Source organism: Magallana gigas, chromosome 1 (genome assembly GCF_963853765.1).
Source record: "Magallana gigas chromosome 1, xbMagGiga1.1, whole genome shotgun sequence".
NCBI lineage: Eukaryota > Metazoa > Mollusca > Bivalvia > Ostreida > Ostreidae > Magallana > Magallana gigas.
Genome location: NC_088853.1, coordinates 70614692 through 70636448, shown reverse-complemented (window position 1 = coordinate 70636448; position 21757 = coordinate 70614692). Strand labels below are relative to the sequence as shown.

The following is a 21757-nucleotide window of genomic DNA, read 5'->3' as shown; positions in this document are numbered from 1 at the left end:
TTGCTTTCTGAAAAGAAGATTTTTCAGTATTTTCGTTTGCATATTCCTATATAGAAATGCAACCCCCATTGTGGCCCCACCCTACCCTACCAGCGGATGCTTACACAAAAGTTTAAGCTTTCCCGGCTGATTAGTTTCTTAAAAGATTTACAAAGATTTCTCCATAGATTTCCTTGCAAAACGTCAACTTTCCATTACGGTCCCACCCTTTTCTGGGACATGATTTTCAAAACATTGAATCTACACTACCTGAGGATGCTTCCACATAAGTTTCCGCTTACCTGGCTGATCAGTTTCTGAGAAAAAGATTTTTCAACATTTACTTTACCTATTTCAATGTACAAATTCGACCCCGATTGAGATTCAAACTTTTCCGGTGGTCGTAATTTTTACAACCGTCCATATATACTACTTGAGGATGCCTTAATACAAGTTTCAGCTTTACTGGCTAATCAGACTCTGGAACGAAGTTTTTTAAAGACTTACTTTATATATTATAATGTAAAACATATAACCCCCATGTGGTTCTACCCATTCCCCGAAGATGATTTTCAGAAATTTAAACCTTTACTACCTAAAATTCTTACATTGTCCAATCCTATAGTAGTTTATGGCAGTTGCTTTGAGACCAACCCTGGCTATTATATATGCTATAAGTTGTACGTGTTTTGTTCTAAAATGTTTAAAAAATTCTTAAGAGTCGGGACCATGTGTCCCCTGCATGCAAACCAATTTTAACAGATTTAAAAATCCACTGAAAAATTAGATCACATATATGAGCACTATCTGCCTCCCGTTTCCTCGACCAAAAAAAAAATATCTCCTGACACCTAACCTCTATGGATAATAATGTTTAGGTGGCAGGGGACAGTTTTTTCATACAATTCATTGTAGCCAAGGGATGCATGTCTTCGGAACTCCGTAACTAGAATTTCCTCAGTTCCCATTCAGCACAAATACCTTTAATTCACTCTTTATAAGGCCAATCACCAATTTCTGAAGAAAATTACTAATCAAAACCTGTAAAATTCTCTACATACTGGTTTTTATGAGATTTTGACCTTTTCATATTTTGCCAATTTTTCATGATTTTTCAGCTTTTTAGACCTCCCCCAGCTAATTCCCTGCAGAGGGTTGACCTTCCGTACCGCGTGCATGTTGCACTATCACATGTCGCAAACTTACCGGTGTATAGTTTTCAATGTCCCATCCACCTACTTTTCGTGTTATTTTACCTCCCGTCTGTAACTATCAATTTCACTGTGTAAAGTCAGCACAACAGTCATAGCCGCAAGTTTCGCATTTTACTTCTGATTCTCATTTACCTAACATAAGGGGCCTACATATTGCATATCAATTTCAACAAGAGACACCCTAACTAATAATAATCATTAAAAATCATTTCATGAATTTTAGCAACACTCATAAGCCTTCAAGTACAGCAACTCTCAATTTTACAAAAATATTGACGGGTACTTTATTCGAAACTGTCCCTTGCTACCTTTAACATACACTAACATTCTCTGAAAAGTCATCTTGTCTTAAAATTAAAAAGCTTATGCTATTCTGAAAAAAGTACACCACATTTTGCCAGTTCCATTGAGTTTTAAGAAAAATATGGCCATTTAAGTGAACCCACCATTTCCACTTTCCTCTATTTAACACAGATTTACAGGGCTCTCAATAAATAAAGCATCTTTACCTAATCTTTTAGAGGTCAACTGTTGTTCTACCTCCTTAAATAAGAAACCTTATTCAATACTACATACATCTGCTTGATATTATCATGATAAAAGCATCACATCACTTAGAAAGCCCTTTACATGTATACTCTCCCCCTATCTCTTGATTTTCACATGAAGCATTAGTTTGAACACTTTAACCTAATATTATGAAACTTGTGGCAGTTTCCTTGAGTCATTTCTTACACATAATTGAAAACAACCATCACTGATATTTAAAATTGATCTTTTTTGGTAAATGGATGATTTGTAGCATTTTTATTTACAAAAAGTCATGTCGCCCTACATGTGATTTCTTGTTTTCATGAAAAACTAAGCCTATAATCATATTTAGTGGTTATCTTATATAGTCTGGTTTCTAGTCTTCTTTTAACTTTGCTAAATTAGTAAGACCTACAAGTGTGATGTGTGCGTTTAATTAAAATGAAATTCAAACACACCGGGGTACCTGGGGATGGATGAGAATTCCATGAAAAATGTTCAAATTTTACATGTTTTTCTACAATTTTGATGCATATATACAATAAAAGGGTAAAAATATGTTGTTTTTTGTTCATTTCAAGAGTAATTACCATAGCAGATGTTATTTCAAGGTCAAATGTACATTTACATATCCTACATGTAATGGTAATGGAGTCCATTGGAAAGAAGGGGTGGCTTTTTCAATTCTGTAAATACATCTAAAATACCATTTTTTGATAGGAAGGAGCAAAAACTTGAGTTTTTTGACATATTGTTTACTTTGATAACTGCATTTGTCTACATGTAAAGTTCATTTGAAATAAAAATATGCTGTTTTAAAAAACTTGGGTGATATAAGTCAGGTGGATTAATGTTATTTCATAAAATCAGACAGCAAAATGGCTGCAAATTCATAAATTTAATGATTTAATTGATAAAAAATGTTTTAAAGCATTTATTCTTATCTCAGTAATTAACTTAAGCCTATTAATTGTCATCAGGATAGGAAATGCCTACTCTCTAAGCCAATTTACTCTAGTGGTGGTCATTCTACACATTTAAGAGGGAGTTACTCCCCTTGAATATTTTAGCTAATAAATCATGACATGACATCTAAAGCCAAGAAAATCATCCATTTTCACAAAATGTATTACTTATGGTACAAAATCCACTCAAAATTACACTTAAAGGAGAAATATGAAAATACCATGTAGTCTTGAAGGTGGCGGGGGACAGTTTTTTTATACAATTCATTGTAGCCAAGGGATGCATGTCTTCGGAACTCCGTAACTAGAATTTCCTTATTTCCCATTCAGCACAAATACCTTTAATTCACTCTTTATAAGGCCAATCACCAATTTCTGAAGAAAATTACTAATCAAAACCTGTAAAATTCTCTACATACTGGTTTTTATGAGATATTGACCCTTTCATATTTTGCTAATTTTTCATGATTTTTCAGCTTTTTAGACCTCCCCCAGCTAATTCCCTGCAGAGGGTTGACCTTCCGTACCGCGTGCATGTTGCACTATCACATGTCGCAAACTTACCGGTGTATAGTTTTCAATGTCCCATCCACCTACTTTTCGTGTTATTTTACCTCCCGTCTGTAACTATCAATTTCACTGTGTAAAGTCAGCACAACAGTCATAGCCGCAGGTTTCGCATTTTACTTCTGATTCTCATGTACCTAACATAAGGGGCCTACATATTGCATATCAATTTCAACAAGAGACACCTCTCTAACTAATGATAATCATTAAAAATCATTTCATGAATTTTAGCAACGCCCATAAGCCTTCAAGTACAGCAACTCTCAATTTTACAAAAATATTGTACTTTATTCGAAACTGTCCCTTGCTAACTTAGTCGTAATAATGTTTAGTCGTACATAGAATTATTCGTTTAATATTTTGTTCATTTTATTTGAAATGTGGAACAATAATTTCCTTTCATCAATGTTTGGTTTTTGGATTTAAGGTTTTTTGTTCATAAACATAGTTTGATATCACTTTAAAAAAAATGATAATTAACGATGTGTATTAAAATCATTGTTAGTACAAGCTTCCGTATTTCCCATGGTCTTCTCAAGATCAAAATATTTAATCCAAAATAAACAACAATTTCTGCATTTATTTTAAAATTGCTCTTACTTGGTCAACTCATTGAATACAAACTCTGAAATGTTGAGGGTTTTAGGCAGAAAAAGCAAACCATCAATGGAAAATTTACGATCAATGCAAGAATACTCACGATATCCAGGAGTTCAAAATAGTCTTATACTCGTTTGCAGCAATGGAAGACTAATTTTAGGCAATGAAGGTCAGTTGTATAAAGTAAGTTTACACCACATTGCATTTCTCTTGCCATTATGTTTACTTAAGTGGGATTTTTTATTTATTTAGCACATATTTAAAAAAATCCCGCATTTGTAGGAATGTTTTTATTACTAAAAAGGAGAATAGTTCTCGTTTAGCGTAATCATTCCTCAAAAGGATAATTGTGCCAAACCTGTTTAATTCAGACGTTTCATATTACCTATTTTTTTGCGTTCAATTCATTTAATTCAGCTCAAAACTTTGCATCAACTGACGGTGCATCCATTCACAAAGTTGTTGATGTTATGTGTATTCCTGCTGGCCGCTTCAATTATACATGCACCAACAACAATACAAAAATTGTAAAGCAGCTGTGTGTTATATATAATACTGATAAGAAAAAATAATTATGATACAAGGGATGTGATAAAAGCAGCTTATTGTGTTTATATCAGTGATACAACAATCTTGCATTCTTTAGCAAATAAAAATGGAATTTCAATAATATTTAATAATGAACTGATAATTAGACGTGGTCGTGTTTCAATGTTTTTCTTTTCTTAGTATATTAAAGGGTACCTGCAGTGCCTGTCAATGGTTGATATAATGGATATCAATGTGTAGAAACATCATCCTGAACATTTTACAGCGATCGCATAAGTAGTTTTCAAGATTTTTGGGGAAAACCCGATTTCACACCTAAACGAGTTTTGAATCAAACCTATTAAGTGCGAAATGAACTGTGACATCACGGGGCCAACGCCGCTGTTTGAGAAACAGGAATATCGTATGAAAACTGTTCGTTTTCTTGCATTGTGTTATCGATATATGAGCATTTTTTTCTGTGGTTTTATTTCCTTATCAACCCTGGATGACTTAATATACTGTTGTTTGAGTTTAAACCCGTATTTAGTCGAACAAAAATTCAGAATTCGGAAAATTGTTTGCTTCATGAATTTAGTCAAATGTGTAACACATTTTACGTATAAATACACAAAATATGTAGAAAAATGACAATTTATTTTTCTGTTTTATTTCTTTAACAATTGAGTAGCTAATTATACACAAATCAATTTCCCAGTCTAGAGGTGTGAAACCCTTTCTTTGGTCACCAGACTCGTGTACCTTGTGTATACATACCCCGGATACACGTGTGTCTGGAGCAGTGGCTTCGTTAGTTTACCTGTGTCATTGACTCGGATCACTCGTGTGTGAAAGGATATCATGTAATCAAAAAATAAATAATGAACATAAATCTGCCCATGCAAGCGTTTTAAGATAATGTATTCATCGATGAAAAGGTGACGAGAGTAGCAGATTTTAAAATCCTTTAAAAAGAAATCTTTTTGTAATAAAATAATTATGGATACAAATTTCTAAATCTACAATACTTAAAATAACTAGATACGTTAACAAATCAGACTTATATCAATCATTTTTGCTGAAAAATCGAATTTAATTTGTATAGCTTTGTAAAGAAATTTCCCTCCTGTTGATCTCGTGACGTCACTTCCGCTGAAGCCTCGTTATCGCTTGATTTTGTTTTGTTTTGATTAGATTTCCCAAAGCAGGTAAAAATAGCCACTTTGAAAGCGGCGTAACTCCGTTATTTTTCCACCGATTTCGATGCGGTTTTTTGCATTAAATTTTGCTAAATAACCTCTTTGACATGTGTTTTACATCGGCTGGACTGCAGGTACCCTTTAACATTAAAATTCATATCAAAACAATACTTAAGTATTGCTGCTCCAAATGTGCATTGAAATTATATTGACAAATGTACACCAAGAGCATAATTATTCAAGGTTGAATTCAAGAAATAAGGAACACTCACCATACACCTCCACTTCACAGAGGCCAATGCAAACATATGTAGAGTACCCGTAAGGGTATGTAACTCCTGGTAGTCTCTCGTTGTAGTAGATGACGTACTGTCCATGTACAGGACAGGTGGTGGTGAAGACAGCAGGTATGGTGTCCCGTGTAAAGTTGTCGTCCTTGTAACACAGTGTTCCCTGTAGTCTGTCTGTTGTGTTGGAGACGTACACCGAGAATCCAAGGAATTCCTCTGACAAGCTAAGATAAAAGTCTACAAAAGGAATCACGATCAAAGATGAATTGATAAAAGCTAGATTAATTAAACAATATCGTTATTGCTCTGAGGAGTCGGTATTTTTACAAAAGGATGAAACACGCCCTGAAAAAATACTAAAAAATATTATTGTAATATAATTCTTTTGGAGTTGTGTGTATGAAGTAAATAAAACAATAAGCAGTCGAATAAACAAAACGTTTGCATGTGTTAAGTGAAACAATAAAATGCTTTCTTTGGTGATTCATGCAGGAAATTGCAGAAAAATACATAACGAGCGTAAGTATGTTATGTAATTTTTGTCTGCAATAATCGTTTATATCTACATCTTTCTCTTAACAAATAAATTGTTTGTCTAAAGTTAAAAAAAACGAAATCACTAAATTGCTGTAAATTCACATAAATACGTTAGCTAAAAGAAACTGTATTACAGCCAAGTCGTCACCTATGGGAATTTGAGTCTGACACCATCATGATTATTTCGCGCATTCCGAGACTTTTCATAGGTCGCTATAAGTTGTAACCTATTGATAAACGGGGCGTGTAGATTTCTTTAGAGCTCTAAATAAACTATAAGTTCCGTTAAAAATAATAGGAATCATACCCGGTAGATGTAAATATTCAATATGTGCATCGTTAAAACTTTTAAGTCTTACCATCGCCTTAGTATATATTAATGTTGAATATATATTAATTTATATATGCTAAACTTTTATTTTAGAAAAATGTTCTAAGTTTGTAATATCCCGTATAATCAATAAACCTGTTATATTTATTTTAAAGAAAACCTACAAAGATTCGAAATAACATAAAAGAATGGCAGTTTTGTTTTATTAAATTATCATAAATAATCCCATCTATGCCTACGCCTCAAACACAAGTATAACCAGAAAATAAATTAAATGAAAATTTATAGATAAAATATTAATAACATTTATTGGCCAGTGAATGTCACAGTCTACAAGTAATTTATAACCCACAGAGAAATATACACCGGTGTTACCCAGGGAACCTGCTTGGGATGCCCCACCCCCCAACGTGCCTGGTGGGAATATACCTTTAATATGCCCCTGTCAAGAGTGAATGCCACGTACAAACAAGGAAATCGAATTTTGGGTCGGGCCCTAATTCTAACACAACTAACAGGGGATAACCAGAGATAGACCACAAAACCGCCCCTAGGAGTTCAACGCATCTAGCTGATATTCAAAAGATACCACTTATTAACCAAAATTCCTCCTTAGTACCGTGTTGTAGTTGATGAATGAGTTGGTTGTCGCGTCTACGCTGGAATCGAAAACCTTTACCACAGCGTGGTGTTAAACGTTATTATGTTTTTAACTGTCCTTGGAAAATTATTAATTCTAACTCATAGTATTCTCTCTTATTTTATTAATATACAGTTTATTATGTGTCACTAATCCATATCGCCGCCCATATGTTGACGATTTTTAGAATGATTAATCCAGCCTTCATTATCAAGAAGTATTAATGTCATAAACAAATAATACATATACATGTATCGACTGCGAACAATAAATATAATTACATTAACATATATAACAGGTGCCTCGTTCAATACATTGAGGGTTTCTTTACATAACACCATGTCGTTGTTCCATAACCTTAGATCAAATTCACGCACGGCATGATGGCGTCATTGGTATTTAATACAAGTACAATGATCACTGCATACAAAAGGTGTTTGCAATAATATGTTACGTTAAGATGAAAATTAATGTAAAACTAAAAAAAAAAACCAAGTTTTTGTATCTGTGTACATGCATCTCTGTTTTTATCTTCAATGTTTAGAATGTATTTACATAGAAATAAGTATAATACGTAAACTGTGTAATGTCGATCACCACGTTACATGTACATCAATTCTTCATGTTTTACAGCATTACCATGGTTACCTTATCTGATCGGAAGTATGAAGAATGTCGCGTACAAGTTCGTGGAAATCTTGTTCTCAATTTAGTTATAGTTTCTAGCGATCACGAATTAATTATGTCAACAAAATCAAATATATATGACTGCTGTCACGAGAAAAGGGCTCTTACGATCACATTTTCAGAAATTCACATTTTTTGTCAATTTGGATTAGCCAACTGTTCCTGAATGCAAATATACAAAGACATTCAAGATATTGTGTTTTTTAAGCATGTTATGACAAATTTAGTAAGACATGTTAACACTATTTTGACGTTGCTTGTCGAATACGACATGAAATCACGAACGTCAAATTTTGTTTTGTTTAATCGTTTTCAATTGTTTCAGGAAAAAATAAATCAATAACTATCTATACAATTGTAAATGCCTAACAATATCAACAAAAATGAACAAAAACATTTTGAATATCCAGGTACACTTCGGTAATTAAGGATATATAAGGATATTTAAAGCCAACAAATATCAAATGTCTTCCCACCTTGAAATACATCTTAGTTTATTAAGCTGCCGGGGAGCTAACATGTAACAAACATGTAACAAACATGTAATCAAACGTCTTAGTTATTTAAGCTGCCGGGGAGCTAACAAACAGACATGTAACAAAAACCCATGAACAAAAAAGATTAAATTCGATGCCTATGTTTCAGCATTTTAGAGTATAATTAAGAATGCACATACGTGCTTCATTCTGAAAAAGATAAATATTTATTTATGTATTGATCCTTTTTGCACGACTATTTTTATTGCCTAGTACCGACATTACATTTAACGTATTTTTCCGCAAGCGAGTTTAAATACCTACAATTTACAAAATGTCTGTTTTTGAATTACGCAAGTAATATGGTATTTTCTGATTTCTCTTCTGTTTTATAAGTCAAGTATCAACAGTACTTAAAATAATTACAAGTGAAAAAAACAATCAGCTTCGACTGTCTCACTGTAATGTCACAACAAACGAAATGCGGTTAGTGGATTTGAGAGAAAGGTTTTAACAAAATAACATCTATTTTTTATACAATAATATACTCGTAACATCCGGGGTAGGATGGGGCAGTTAGGGGGGGGGGGGGAGGCGACCCTCCCACTCTTTCTCGCAGCAAACATTTTTTTCAGAAATACATATAAAACATTAAATTATCATGGAGTTAACCCCCCCCCCTTACATTTTTAGAAGCATGTAAAAATTTGAATTCTGTTAATGAACGGTGAAATCGTATTATAGTAAGTATAGGCAACACCCCCCCCCCCCCCACACACACACACACACACACTTTGAAAAAAAAATATGTTACGTGCTTTTGACTTCTGTCTCTACACCACTGTTTTGTGGTACTGCATGGTTTGTGTCAGTCTTATATTTTTGGAGGGTTTTATAACAACATCAAATCGCCTTTTACCAAAGTGTTAAACACTGCACAATTCCGATGTAATTAAACAACAGGCCAATTGGCATTAACGGTCACCTGAGTAGCAAATATCCTATACACAAACTTGTCATGGAGTCTCAAATGTGCATCAAATTAATTAGGTTTCATACTGGAGTAGAAAAATTATAAATTTGTAATGACGACCACATTTCAAAAAGAACTGTGAAACCTATAATTTTGGTGAAAAACTAAAAGATCTGTCTACAAAATCATGAATTCAGTTTACCTTTCAGGTGTGTGTAAAGAAGATATTTTTTTAACGTTATATGCATTAACATCTATACATCCATTTTGGCCCTGCCCTAGAGTCCAAACCCATCCTTGAGGGTACATGAAAATAAAAAATTCAGTAGAAGACTTCCTGGTAAACATAATTATTAGTCAGTTTTTTTTATACAGATGTGAGAGAATAGAGACGATTTTTTTTTTTAAAAATAAATGCATTAACACTATATTGCCAAATTGCGCCCCCCCCCCCTTCATGTCCTGAACCCCTGACCCAAGGGCCATGAATATCACAATTTAGGTAAAGGAGATTGTTAATTTCATTACCATGTATTCATTTTTTTGCCCACATGTGTGGGAGATGAGAAGAAGATTTTTTAAGATTTAAAACATTATTACTATATGGCCATATTGGACCCCACCCTAGAGCCTGAACACCTAATAAAGGGGTCATGAATTTCACAATTTTAGTAGAGGCCCTCATGGACATCACAACCATGTATTTAGTTTTTTGCTCACATGTGTGGGAGTAGAGAAGAAGATTTTTAAAGATTTAAAACATTTTTACTATATGGCCATATCTGCCCCACCCTAGAGCTTGAACACCTAACAAAGGGGTCATGAATTTCACAATTTAGGTATTTAGGTATAGGGCTTCATCGAGATCATAATCATGTTTTTAAAAAATATATGGCAGTAGAGAAAAAGATTTTCTAAGATTTAATACATTTTTACTATATGGCCATATTGACCCCACCCTAGAGCCAGAACCCCTGACCCAGGGGCCATAAATTTCACAATTTTGGTAGAGGGCGTCATGGACATCATAACTATGCAACGAGGTTTTTCCTCTCATGTGTGGGAGAAGAGAAGAAGATTTTTGAAAATTTGGCTTGTTTTTTTGCTTATTTAGCCCCGCCCGTGGCACCCCAGGGGTGGTAGAGCCATAAATTTGACAATGTAAATTCTTCTTACCAGAAAGATGCTTCACACTAAAAATGGTAACGAAAGGCCGGGTAGTTTTCAAGAAGAAGTTAACAATGTAAAATTGTTAACGCACGACGCACGAAGACCAATTGCAATAGGTCACACAAAAAAAGACTACGATGGGTTGTTCTGATGTGACTCTGTACGGAAATTTGTTAGATTGTGTATCTAGCGTGTCGTAGAGGTGAGGTTTTGTTTTACACGTCTAACTTCAATTAGATTGTACATACAGTGTAGTATTGCTTATACATTAAAACTTCTCTTATCTTGCAGAGGGTGGTTCTTAGAAATTCGGTCGGATTAGGCAACGTCCGGTTTGGAGAACATTGTTGCTAATTAATTTTAGTATACATGTATAATGCAGTCTTGATCGTCTTTTCTTGCAAAATGTTTAATTCTTCTGAAATATGTTAGCCCTCCTTGATCGTGATTACGATGCAGATTTTTATTTTCTATTTGGAGAACACTAATTGCATAACGGAATACGTACGATGGGAATACTTTTCAAACAAATCATCGTAAGGCAAAAAAAACTTAATGATTTGTTTCTCAGGCACCGCCGCATCAGTAAAATTGTCGCCGCATCAAACTTTTTTATCGTTATTTTTCCGGATTTTTCATATCTTATCATTATCGGTTTTCTATATTATGGAATCAATGTAAACAAACGCTCAGAATAAACGCTTGTCTCTGTCACTCAGTGTCAGTGAAAACGTTATTTTATCTGACACATCTACCCAGTGACAAACCTATGGGGCTTCCTGAGCTAAACACAAGTTTATGTAAATATAGGTACTCGCTTTGTGGTCGGTAACTTCGCCAGAATTTCCTCAGAAAGTGAGGTAAAAGTTGCCCTGTATTCTGATTTCACGATCGTGAAAGTTAACCCCTAATGCAATAAAATGATAATTATCTAATTCAAAAGACATTTTCATAGCCTTAGTTAACCCCTTTTGTGATTAATAACTAGCGACTGTCTTATTTTTAGAGGTTAGGCTATAAATAAGGTTGATGCAACCACATAGGTCCCTAGCTACTGTGCACTGAAAATTACAACCGATGTTTATAACTTTAGATGCTGATATTATAATTGGTTGGTAACTTGTGATTATAGTTAACAACTTTGCCAAGTTAATGCTAAAATAATCATAAAACCGTTTGTCTACAGTTGTCTTTAAAGTTAAACAGATCCAACCATATGACGGTTGTAATTGGGTCAAAGGGTTGGACTAATACCTCCAAAATACACTGAAACACATAGACTGGTTTTATTTGTCATTTAGCCAACACAATTTCGAAACATTTCATCTACAAAATGTATGAATACACCTAATAAATTAAATTTAAAAAATTGGATAAGATTTTAATTTTTAGGAGTTATTTTTATATTTAATTGACTTGCTTCTAATCCAATTTAAATTAAGGTTGAATCTGTGTATACAAATATTATCTTTAGTATTATGCCATTGTCAAAGAATGGAAGTCCACCTAATTTCTCAAACTTCTCCCTATCTTTCTGTGAGGGAAAATTTCAGAAGTGAAGTCTCCATAAACTAAATCTGCCCATGTTGGTCCCTGTTAACACTACCACTGCAATTTCCGTTATCTTCAGAAATTGAAGCCTCTGTGATATTGCCTAGTAGCAGGAACAAAGGACAATTCTATTGTTTGAAATTTTTTTGATGACTTATTTACTTTTCCTTGATTTCTGTACTCAAGGCAATGAAGATTAATAAGAATGCTTTATTTGATAAATTTTTATATGGCAAATTCAGCTAGTGAAATGCCATTAGAAGTCCCCTATTTCAGTTCAGACTTGTGTAATTACTGTGGAGGGGAAAGATGGGCTGCAAAATGAAGCAGGGGCACACACCATTTGCCATTGTTTGTTCATCTGCAAAAACTTAACCTTTGAAAAGGAAACAGAGACAGTTTAAACTAAAAAGAATAAATTAAAAGAAATATTTAAACTTAGCCAATGTATCAGCTTGATGAATAAATCATAAAATATGGGTTACCACCACTGTAAATTTTGTCCTTTACAAAAAAAAAAAAAAAAAATAAACCTGCCTGCCTCATCAAAATTTCAAAATTTTGGCCCGAGAAACTAATGATTAATTTTTTTTGGCCTAATTGATAAATTTTGAACAAGCTGATTAACTTAAGAAGTCCTACAAGATACAAGTGCATGAATCACCGGAAATTATTACACAAACATTAACCACTCGACAAGTCAACAGGTGGCTGATTACGAATTGGCGAGAACTGTTTTTATGCAAGAAACAATGAATAAATATACGGGAATTAAAATAAGCAAGAGGCCTATGGGCCACATCGCTCACCTGAAGAACAATAGGTATAAAATCAGCTTAATGGAGTCATAATATAAATTATCTGGACAATGTACAATAATACATGTAGATCCTGTATAAATAAAATCCATTTTCCCCCTGGATATTCTTATGTTTATAATCATTAGTCCCTTTTCTAACAGGATGATTTTATAGTCATATCACATGTTAAGTATAGCAGTTCTCAAAAAGATCCTTAACAATAGTTTATATACGGGTTATAAACCTACATCAAACTCTGAACCTTCATGTGAGGCAGAAGAATTGTCCTGGGGCCAAAGTCTTAACAATTATAAAGAATCATCTGATTGATTAGTTTCTGAGAAGAAGGTCTTTAAAGATTTACTCTATATATTCCTTTGTTAAACTTTGACTCCCCATTGTGGCCCCACCCTACCCCTAAGGATCATGGTTTTCACAACTTTGAATTTTCACTACCTGAGGATGCTTTCCTGGCTGATTAGTTTCTGAGAAACTTTGACCCCCCATTGTGGCCCCATCCTCCCCCCAAAGAAGATTTTTTTAAAAAATGTATCTATAAATTCATATGTTAAACTTCGATTCCCCCCCCCCCTAATGTGGCTCTATCCTACCCCTGGGGGTCATGATTTTCACAACTTTGAATTTACACTACCTGAGGATGCTTCCACACAAGTTTCAGCTTCCCTATCTGATTAGTTTATGAGAAGAAGATTTTTAAAGATTTACTTCATATATTCTTATGTAAAACTTTAATCCTCCTATTGTGCCCCCCCCCCCCTACCACTGGGGGTAATGATTTTCACAACCTTGAATCTACACTACCTGAGAATGCTTCCACGCAAGTTTCAGCATTCCTGGCTGATTAGGTTTTGAAAAGAAGATTTTTAAAGATTTAATCAGATATTCTTATGTAAAACTTCGAGCCACCCATTGTGGCCCCATCCTACCCCCAGGGGCTATGATTTTTGCAACTTTGAATCTACACTACCTGAGAATGCTTCCATACAATTTTCAGCTTTCCTGGCTAATTAGTTTCTGAGAAATTTTTTTTTAAAGATTTACTCTCTTTATTCCTATGTAAAACTTCGAGCCACCCATTGTGGCCCCATCCTACCCCCAGGGGTTATGATTTTTGCAACTTTCAATCTACACTTCCAGGGATGCTTCCATACAAGTTTCAGCTTTCCTGGCTAATTTGTTTCTGAGAAGAAGATTTTTAAAGATTTACTCTCAATATTCTTATGTAAAACTTCGACCCTCCATTGTGGCCACATCCGACATCCGGGGGTCATGATTTTCACAACTTTGTATCTACACTACCTGAAGATGCAGTCACACAATTTTCAGTTTACCTGGCTGATTAGTTTCTGAGAAGAAGAGTTTTAAAGATTTACTCTATATATTCATGTGTTAAACTTTGACCCCCATTGTAGCCCCACCCTCCCCCTGAGGGTCATGATTTTCACAACTTTGAATATACAATGCCTGAGGATGCTTCCACACAATTTTCAGCTTTCCTGGCTGATTAGTTTTTGAGAAGAATATTTTTAAAGATTTACTCTCTATATTCCTATGTAATACATCGACCCCCCATTGTGGCCCCATCCTACCCCCGGGGGTCATGATTTTCACAACTTTGTATCTACACTACCTGAGGATGCAGTCACACAATGTCAGTTTTCCTGGCTGATTAGTTTCTGAGAAGTAGATTTTTAAAGATTTACTCTATAAATTCCTTTGTTAAACTTTGACCCCCTTTTGTGGCCCCACCCTCCCCCCGAGGGTCATGATTTTCACAACTTCAAATTTACAATGCCTGAGTATGCATCCATACAAGTTTCAGCTTTCCTTGCTGATTAGTTTCTGACAAGAAGAATTTAAAAGATTTACTCAGATATTCTTACGTAAAACTTCGAGCCACCCATTATGGCCCCATCCTACCCCCAGGGGTTATTATTTTTGCAACTTTCAATCTAAACTACCTGAGGATGCTTCCATACAAGTTTCAGCTTTCCTGGATCATTAGTTTCTGAAAAGATTTTTAAAGATTTGCTCTCTATATTCCTATGTAAAACTTCGACCCCCCCATTGTGGCCACATCCTACACCCCGGGGTCATGATTTTTACAACTTTGTTTTAACACTACCTGAGGATGCAGTCACACAATTTTCAGCTTACCTGGCTAATTAGTTTCTGAGAAGAAGAGTTTTAAAGATTTACTCCGTATATTCTTGTGTTAAACTTTGACCCCCATTGTGGCCCCAGCCTCCCCCTGAGGGTGATGATTTCCACAACTTTGAATTTACAATGCCTGAGGATGCTTCCAAACAATTTTCAGCTTTTCTGGCTGATTAGTTTCTGAGAAGAAGATTTTTAAAGATTCACTCTCTATATTCCTATGTAAAACTTCGACCCTCCATTGTGGCCCCATCCTACTCCTGGGGGTCATGTTTTCACAACTTTGAATCTACACTACCTGAGAATGCTTCCACACAAGTGTCAGTTTTCCTGGCTGATTAGTTTTTGAGAAGAAGATTTTTAAAGATTTACTCAGATATTCTTATGTAAAACTTCGAGCCACCCATTGTGGCCCCATCCTACCCCCGGGGATTACGATTTTCGCAACTTTGTATCTACCCTACCTTAGGATGCTTCCACACAAGTTTCAGCTTTCCTAGCTGATTAGTTTCTGAGACGAAGATTTTTAAAGATTTACTCTCTATATTCCTAAGTTAAACTTCAACCCCCAATGTGGCCCCATCCTACCCCCGGGGGTCATGATTTTCACAACTTTATTTTTACACTACCTGAAGATGCAGTCACACAAATTTTAGCTTTCCTGGCTGATTAGTTTTTGAGAAGAAGATTTTAAAAGATTTACTCAGATATTATTATGTAAAACTTCGAGCCACTCATTGTGGCCCCATCCTACCCCCGGGGATTATGATTTTCGCAACTTTGTATCTACCCTACCTTAGGATGCTTCCACACAAGTTTCAGCTTTCCTAGCTGATTAGTTTCCGAGAAGAAGAATTTTAAAGATTTACTCTCTATATTCCTATGTAAAACTTCGACCCCCCCCCCCCATTGTGGCCCCATCCTACCCCCGGGGGTCATTATTTTCACAACTTTGTATCTACACTACCTGAGGATGCAGTCACGCAAGTTTCAGCTTTCCTGGCTGAAAAGTTTCTGAGTAGAAGATTTTTAAAGATTTACTCTATATATTCATGTGTTGAACTTTGACCCCCCCCCCCTCATTGTGGACCCACCCTACCCCTGGGGGTCATGTTTTTCACAACTTTGAATTAACACTACCTGAGGATGCGTCCGTACAAGTTTCAGCTTTCCTGGCTGATTCGTTTCTGAGAAGAATATTTTTAAAGATTTACTCTTTATATTCCTATGTTAAACTTCGACCCCCCCCCCATTGTGGCCCCATCCTACCCCCTGGGGTCATGATTTTCACAACTTTGTATCTACACTACCTGAGGATGCTTCCACACAAGTTTCAGCTTTTCTGGTTTTATGGTTCGTGAGAAGAAGATTTTTGAAAATTTCTCGATAATTTTCATAAATTCCTAATTATCTCCCTTTGCAAAAGGGCGTGGTCCTTAATTTAGCCTTAGGCTAAGGATGCTTTGTGCCAAGTTTGTTTAAAATTGGCCCAGTGGTTCTTGAGAAGATGTTGAAAATATGAGAAGTTTACAGACACACAGACAAAATGTGATCAGAATAGCTCACTTGAGCTTTCAGCTCCGGTGAGCTTAAAACGGTAATAAACGGAAATTTAATCAAGAATGGAGCATTTTGACGAAGTAAAATGTGACTCCGTAAGTGTAACTATGATACAACGCGCATTACAAACAATACCGGCAGTTTTACTCCCACGGTGTCGTGAATCATGGCCTGAAAAAAATGAGGTGAAATATAATACACAACCCCCATTTTGGATGTCATTCTGGCAGAAAAAATGCGTATTTATTTATAACAAGACCTAACGGTATCAACTGAAATGAATTGCTAGTTTTGACTTATGTTCACAGTTGTTTAAATCAAAAAGCAACGAAGGAAAATTGATCGATAATTGAGCAGTAATTATCCCGCATAAGGCCGATCGATGAGTGGCCGGAGTACGGGAGATAACTTCCACTAATTATAAAGAGTTGGTTCTTTTCATCTCGGCCGGTTTTACAGAATAGACAAGATCTGGGTTACACAACATTTTTTTAAACATAAAATGATAAGAAAATGTCAAGGGACTGAATAATTTTGCCGGATTGGACAACATGCCGGAATGGACAACATTCAGATTCAACAAGTTTTACTGTATACTTATGGGATTATTCAGCACAATAGAAGTAAATAAATTGTGTACATTTAATATTAACTATCCTAAGAATTCAAGATTAATGACCACTATTACCATAAAGGATATTTTAAACCAATGCTACATGTAGACTTGATATATATATTTGCAAAAATTACCTACTTTTAATTATTTAATCAAACAAATAAATTCTTCAGGCTTGTATGTGTACAGCGTTGTATCTCTGATGCGATTTTATAAACTGTAATCATTGGAATAATCAAGAATTATCCACATTTGTTGTTTTCTTTTTTTCAAATGCAAGATTAATTTCCATGTGTATATCGATAGTACGAGAACTGATAGACGTATCTTATATTTAGTGGGTTATCACACTGGGTTTTGATTATTAACCAAATCAAATGTTCTTATTAGTAATGTTGAAAAATGAATGATTGAATGAATACATCTCTCTTTACCCTCCTCCCCAACTTGCTCTTGCTCTCTCTCTCTCTCTCTCTCTCTCTCTCTCTCTCTCTCTCTCTCTCTCTCTCTCAATACAGACATCGGCAATGTGATTATCTGTTTTTTTTAATCTGAACAATTCTCCGATTTTCGAAATATTATTTTTGCTGTACATTGTAACAGACACCCATAAGAAACACTGACTGTCAATATCGGCAAAAGAAGGTGTATAGGGAATATATAGCGCAAAAGCCCATTCAGTTTAGTCGTAAAATACATTTTTGATTTTTTTTAAATTGAATCTATTTAAATATATTTTAATTCAAGTTTGCAAAAGCACAATTTCTAACTATATTCAGTTTTTAATATATTTAACAAAAAATAAAAAAAAATATTGCCCCAAATGTGTGTGCTATCGAACCCATGACACAAAATCCCTAGATATATAAGGTTAGCTGTATGTCTGGTGCTCTAACAACTGAGCCATTTCAGACACAACAAAGTAGGCTGTTTAAATACTATGTGTCACTTTGGCCTCGAATTCACGGACTTGTATTATTTTTTTAAAACGTTCAAATGTTGGGATACAAAATAATAGTTTTAATGTATAGTGGGTCACCTCTCCACGTTTTTGTTGTTTGAAATCGGTTTGTTTTCCATTATACCTTGTTTAGGCTATGAGAAAAAATATAGAGCACAGACCCACTCTATATAAGAAAATGCCTTTAAGTTCTAAAAAAACCCCACTTTTTGCAGGTTTTGATACGTATATGTCTGTTTGAATCAACATATTCCCAGTATTGAACATATTTATAGATTAAAAATAAATGATATGTTAAATATATATTGTTTTAAATGATATTTTTTAAAATATTAGAATGATTTGCATTTGATATTCTAATTTCTCAGTATCTTGTCCGACCGTGCATGGATGTTTTACACGCCTTATGCACCCATCATCTTTGTTGATTGTATGCATGAAAATAAGATGAGAAAATATAATAAATGACGTTTATTGTGCAGCGTCCATGCATGGTAATTTTCACAGAGGTCTTACATGTAGCATGCGCGGATCTAGAGAGGAAAGGTGTGTGTTAGAGGGGTCCGGTCCCCCCTTGTAAATTAATTTTTCTTTAAATTTGTATAAAAAAAATTGCCAAAAGTATGCCTCAGACCCTATCAGACCACCCTACCCCCCCCCCCCCCCGGAAGAATTTTCTGGATCCGCGGTCGTGTAGTGTATATATTTAGCGATCAATATATTTTTTTTTTCAATGATAAAACAGCGATGCCATTGACTTTATATCAAAAGCATAACAGTATAAATGACTGGGTTTTTTTTTCAAACCTGTTAATGTTATTGAATTTAGAACCATGTATGTAACTGACCTGAGATGAATATATTATCATATAAATGCTTAAACTATAAAACCTCGGTGATGTTATGACAGACTGAGAGTCTAATAACACAAAAAATGTGTGTACGTTAAATATCTCAAAAAGTACACATAACACGTGGATTTGGGTTGTCAGATTGCACAAAAGAGCAACTTATGTTTCGTGCAGATTATCACTTATATTTCATTCATACATATAGATTTAGTTTTAAGTTGTTTCTTTAAAAGCACTTTTCTTGTAAATGTCACGAAGAATAAGATTTTCCCATCAAATCAAATGAAAAGTTTACAGTGTTAACATATTTTTCAAACTCTTCGAATCCTTGAGTTACATGTACATGTTTTTAAAAGTATTTAACATTTTAACAGTCGGTCGCTATATAGAATACAAATACATGACTAATGTGTTGTTTTTAAAGTTTAAAAGCGGGTGAAAAAGCAGCATCTACGAAAGTTCAGTTGTGTTCAATATTTCGTTCGATAAGCAATACAAACATAAGAAATTATTGGTAATCAAACAAACGTGGAAAATAGAGGAGCTATCGTGTAAAAACAATGCACGGCATTATCGAAAAATCAAGAAATAAACCTGCATAATAACTATTTCAAACATCATAATCAGATCGTGGTACGAACTTTTACATCAAACACAATAGGATAATTCTTAAATATAATAGTCAGTGGAAATAAATATCATTTGATCATGAATTTTGAATTGTTATATGAGGGTAAATATAAAAGAATAAAATGTGACTATACCCTGTAGATTAGTGTACGTCATGAAGTATATGGTGATGTTGTAGATGCTGTGGATGGTGGTCAGGTTCACCCACCAGGTGGCGGTTTGTTCATCATATGATCCAGCACATTGACCTCCTCTACCACTCAGGTCTGATTTACGTCCGTCCACAACGTTACTGGCGTCAAATGTGTCACCTGGTACAGAGTTCTGTTGGTACGCTGGTTTGTTGAGGGCGACATTAACTGTGAAGATAAACACACAGTATAATGTCATTCTCGGGATGTATATCAACACACGATGCTTTGGTTATTAAAAACATCACTATACATAAAAAAGTTTAACTATGAATTAGATAAATACATTAACATTCATACTGATAGTAATATAAATAAATTCTAACTGTTATCAGGAATGTATATATTTTGGTTGTAAATGTCAACCAATTTTTGAAAATCAGTTTAAAGATTGAACTGTTTGTTTACATAATTTAAATTGTATCCAACAAAACACACAACAAAACCTCCCTCTAAAAATAGAACGTTTCCTGTCTTTTGAAAAGGGACTTTGAAAGCTGAGATATCGTGCCAAGATACATGTAGGCAGCGGCACGATAAAGAGCCACACTGCATGGTAAATGGCCTTATCACCGAGATGTAAATGCCATCAACTGTATCTGTTGATATACCGGTATATACATGAAAGAAGAGTAGAAGGCAGACTTTTAATACATCCTATAGATCCCGCCATTCATCTGACGCGCAACATGGAACCACTGTTTCCTAGATTCACATTATGTCTAATTTTTCAATACTAATTAATACCAGAGGCGGATCCAGTGTAAAATCCAGTGCTTGTAAAGGTGGTATGGGGCACATTTTAATAACGTGGACAGAAGTATATTACAAGTAATAGCTTTCAAAAATGCTTGCCTGACTAAACAAAATTATTCAATAGAAGCATGCATGTATCAATTAGGCTTATCAGAAATGAATTTTAATTTTCGCTGCTGATCATAAATTTATAAACGGAACGTGCAAATTAAGGACGAAATATCAGTCTTTTCCTCGATCTAGAACATGTAAATATATATATCAATTAAAATTCATTGAAATTCATTTATTTTATCAATTCATTTTTTTAGGAATGTACACATATCATATAAGTTTATGTAAGCTTGAAAGCTGGAGGGTAAAAAGTCGGGTATTTTTAATTGTACATGTATTTGTTATATTAATTAAGATGCAAAATCAACTGAAAGGCATTTTTAAAAATGTCCAACCATATGAAATATGAAAGGGTATACAAACACGTTTTGATTTTGAATGTGTGTGGGCAGCTTAATCAAAATCATCTTGAAAAGCAATTAAAAAAGGATGAATTCTCAAATTCATTGAAAAAAACCCTAACTGTAACTTCAATTCAATTAGAATTCCTTATTTGCAGTTTCATTTATTGCATGCTCCTACAAAAGTGGAGGGGGGGGGGGGGCAAATCCATGATATTTCCATTTATCCTATAAAGTTAAGAAAAGTGCCAGCTGCCAAAAAAGTGGTGAAGGGGGAAGCAGCCTCCTCACCCCAACCCCCGATGCTACGTGCCTGTGATTTAAACACGCAAAAACTATGAATGAGACATTATGGCGCGAAATTCTGCTATTACCGAGAACCATGGGGATGGGATCAGATGAATTGTTGACATTTGTTCTGTAACAGCTACATACATGTATATTATACTTTGGTTCGGATGTTTTGGAAGAAATCTATCGAATTAAGAAACACATTTGATTAGTAATTGTCAAAATGTAGT

At 34.6% G+C, this 21757-nt stretch overlaps 1 protein-coding gene across 12 annotated transcripts in view; it reads right to left on the bottom strand.

The window, feature by feature from the left end:
- Nucleotides 1-21757, bottom strand: part of LOC105338723 (multiple epidermal growth factor-like domains protein 10) — a 128588-nt gene that overhangs the window by 26408 nt on the left and 80423 nt on the right. For all 12 annotated transcript variants that reach the window (XM_066072359.1, XM_066072396.1, XM_066072138.1 and 9 more), the window contains exons 7-8: nucleotides 19969-20193; nucleotides 5856-6110 (exon numbers count right to left, since the gene is read on the bottom strand). In XM_066072359.1, coding sequence (XP_065928431.1) covers nucleotides 5856-6110; nucleotides 19969-20193 — 480 coding nt within the window. The remainder of the gene's footprint in view (nucleotides 1-5855; nucleotides 6111-19968; nucleotides 20194-21757) is intronic.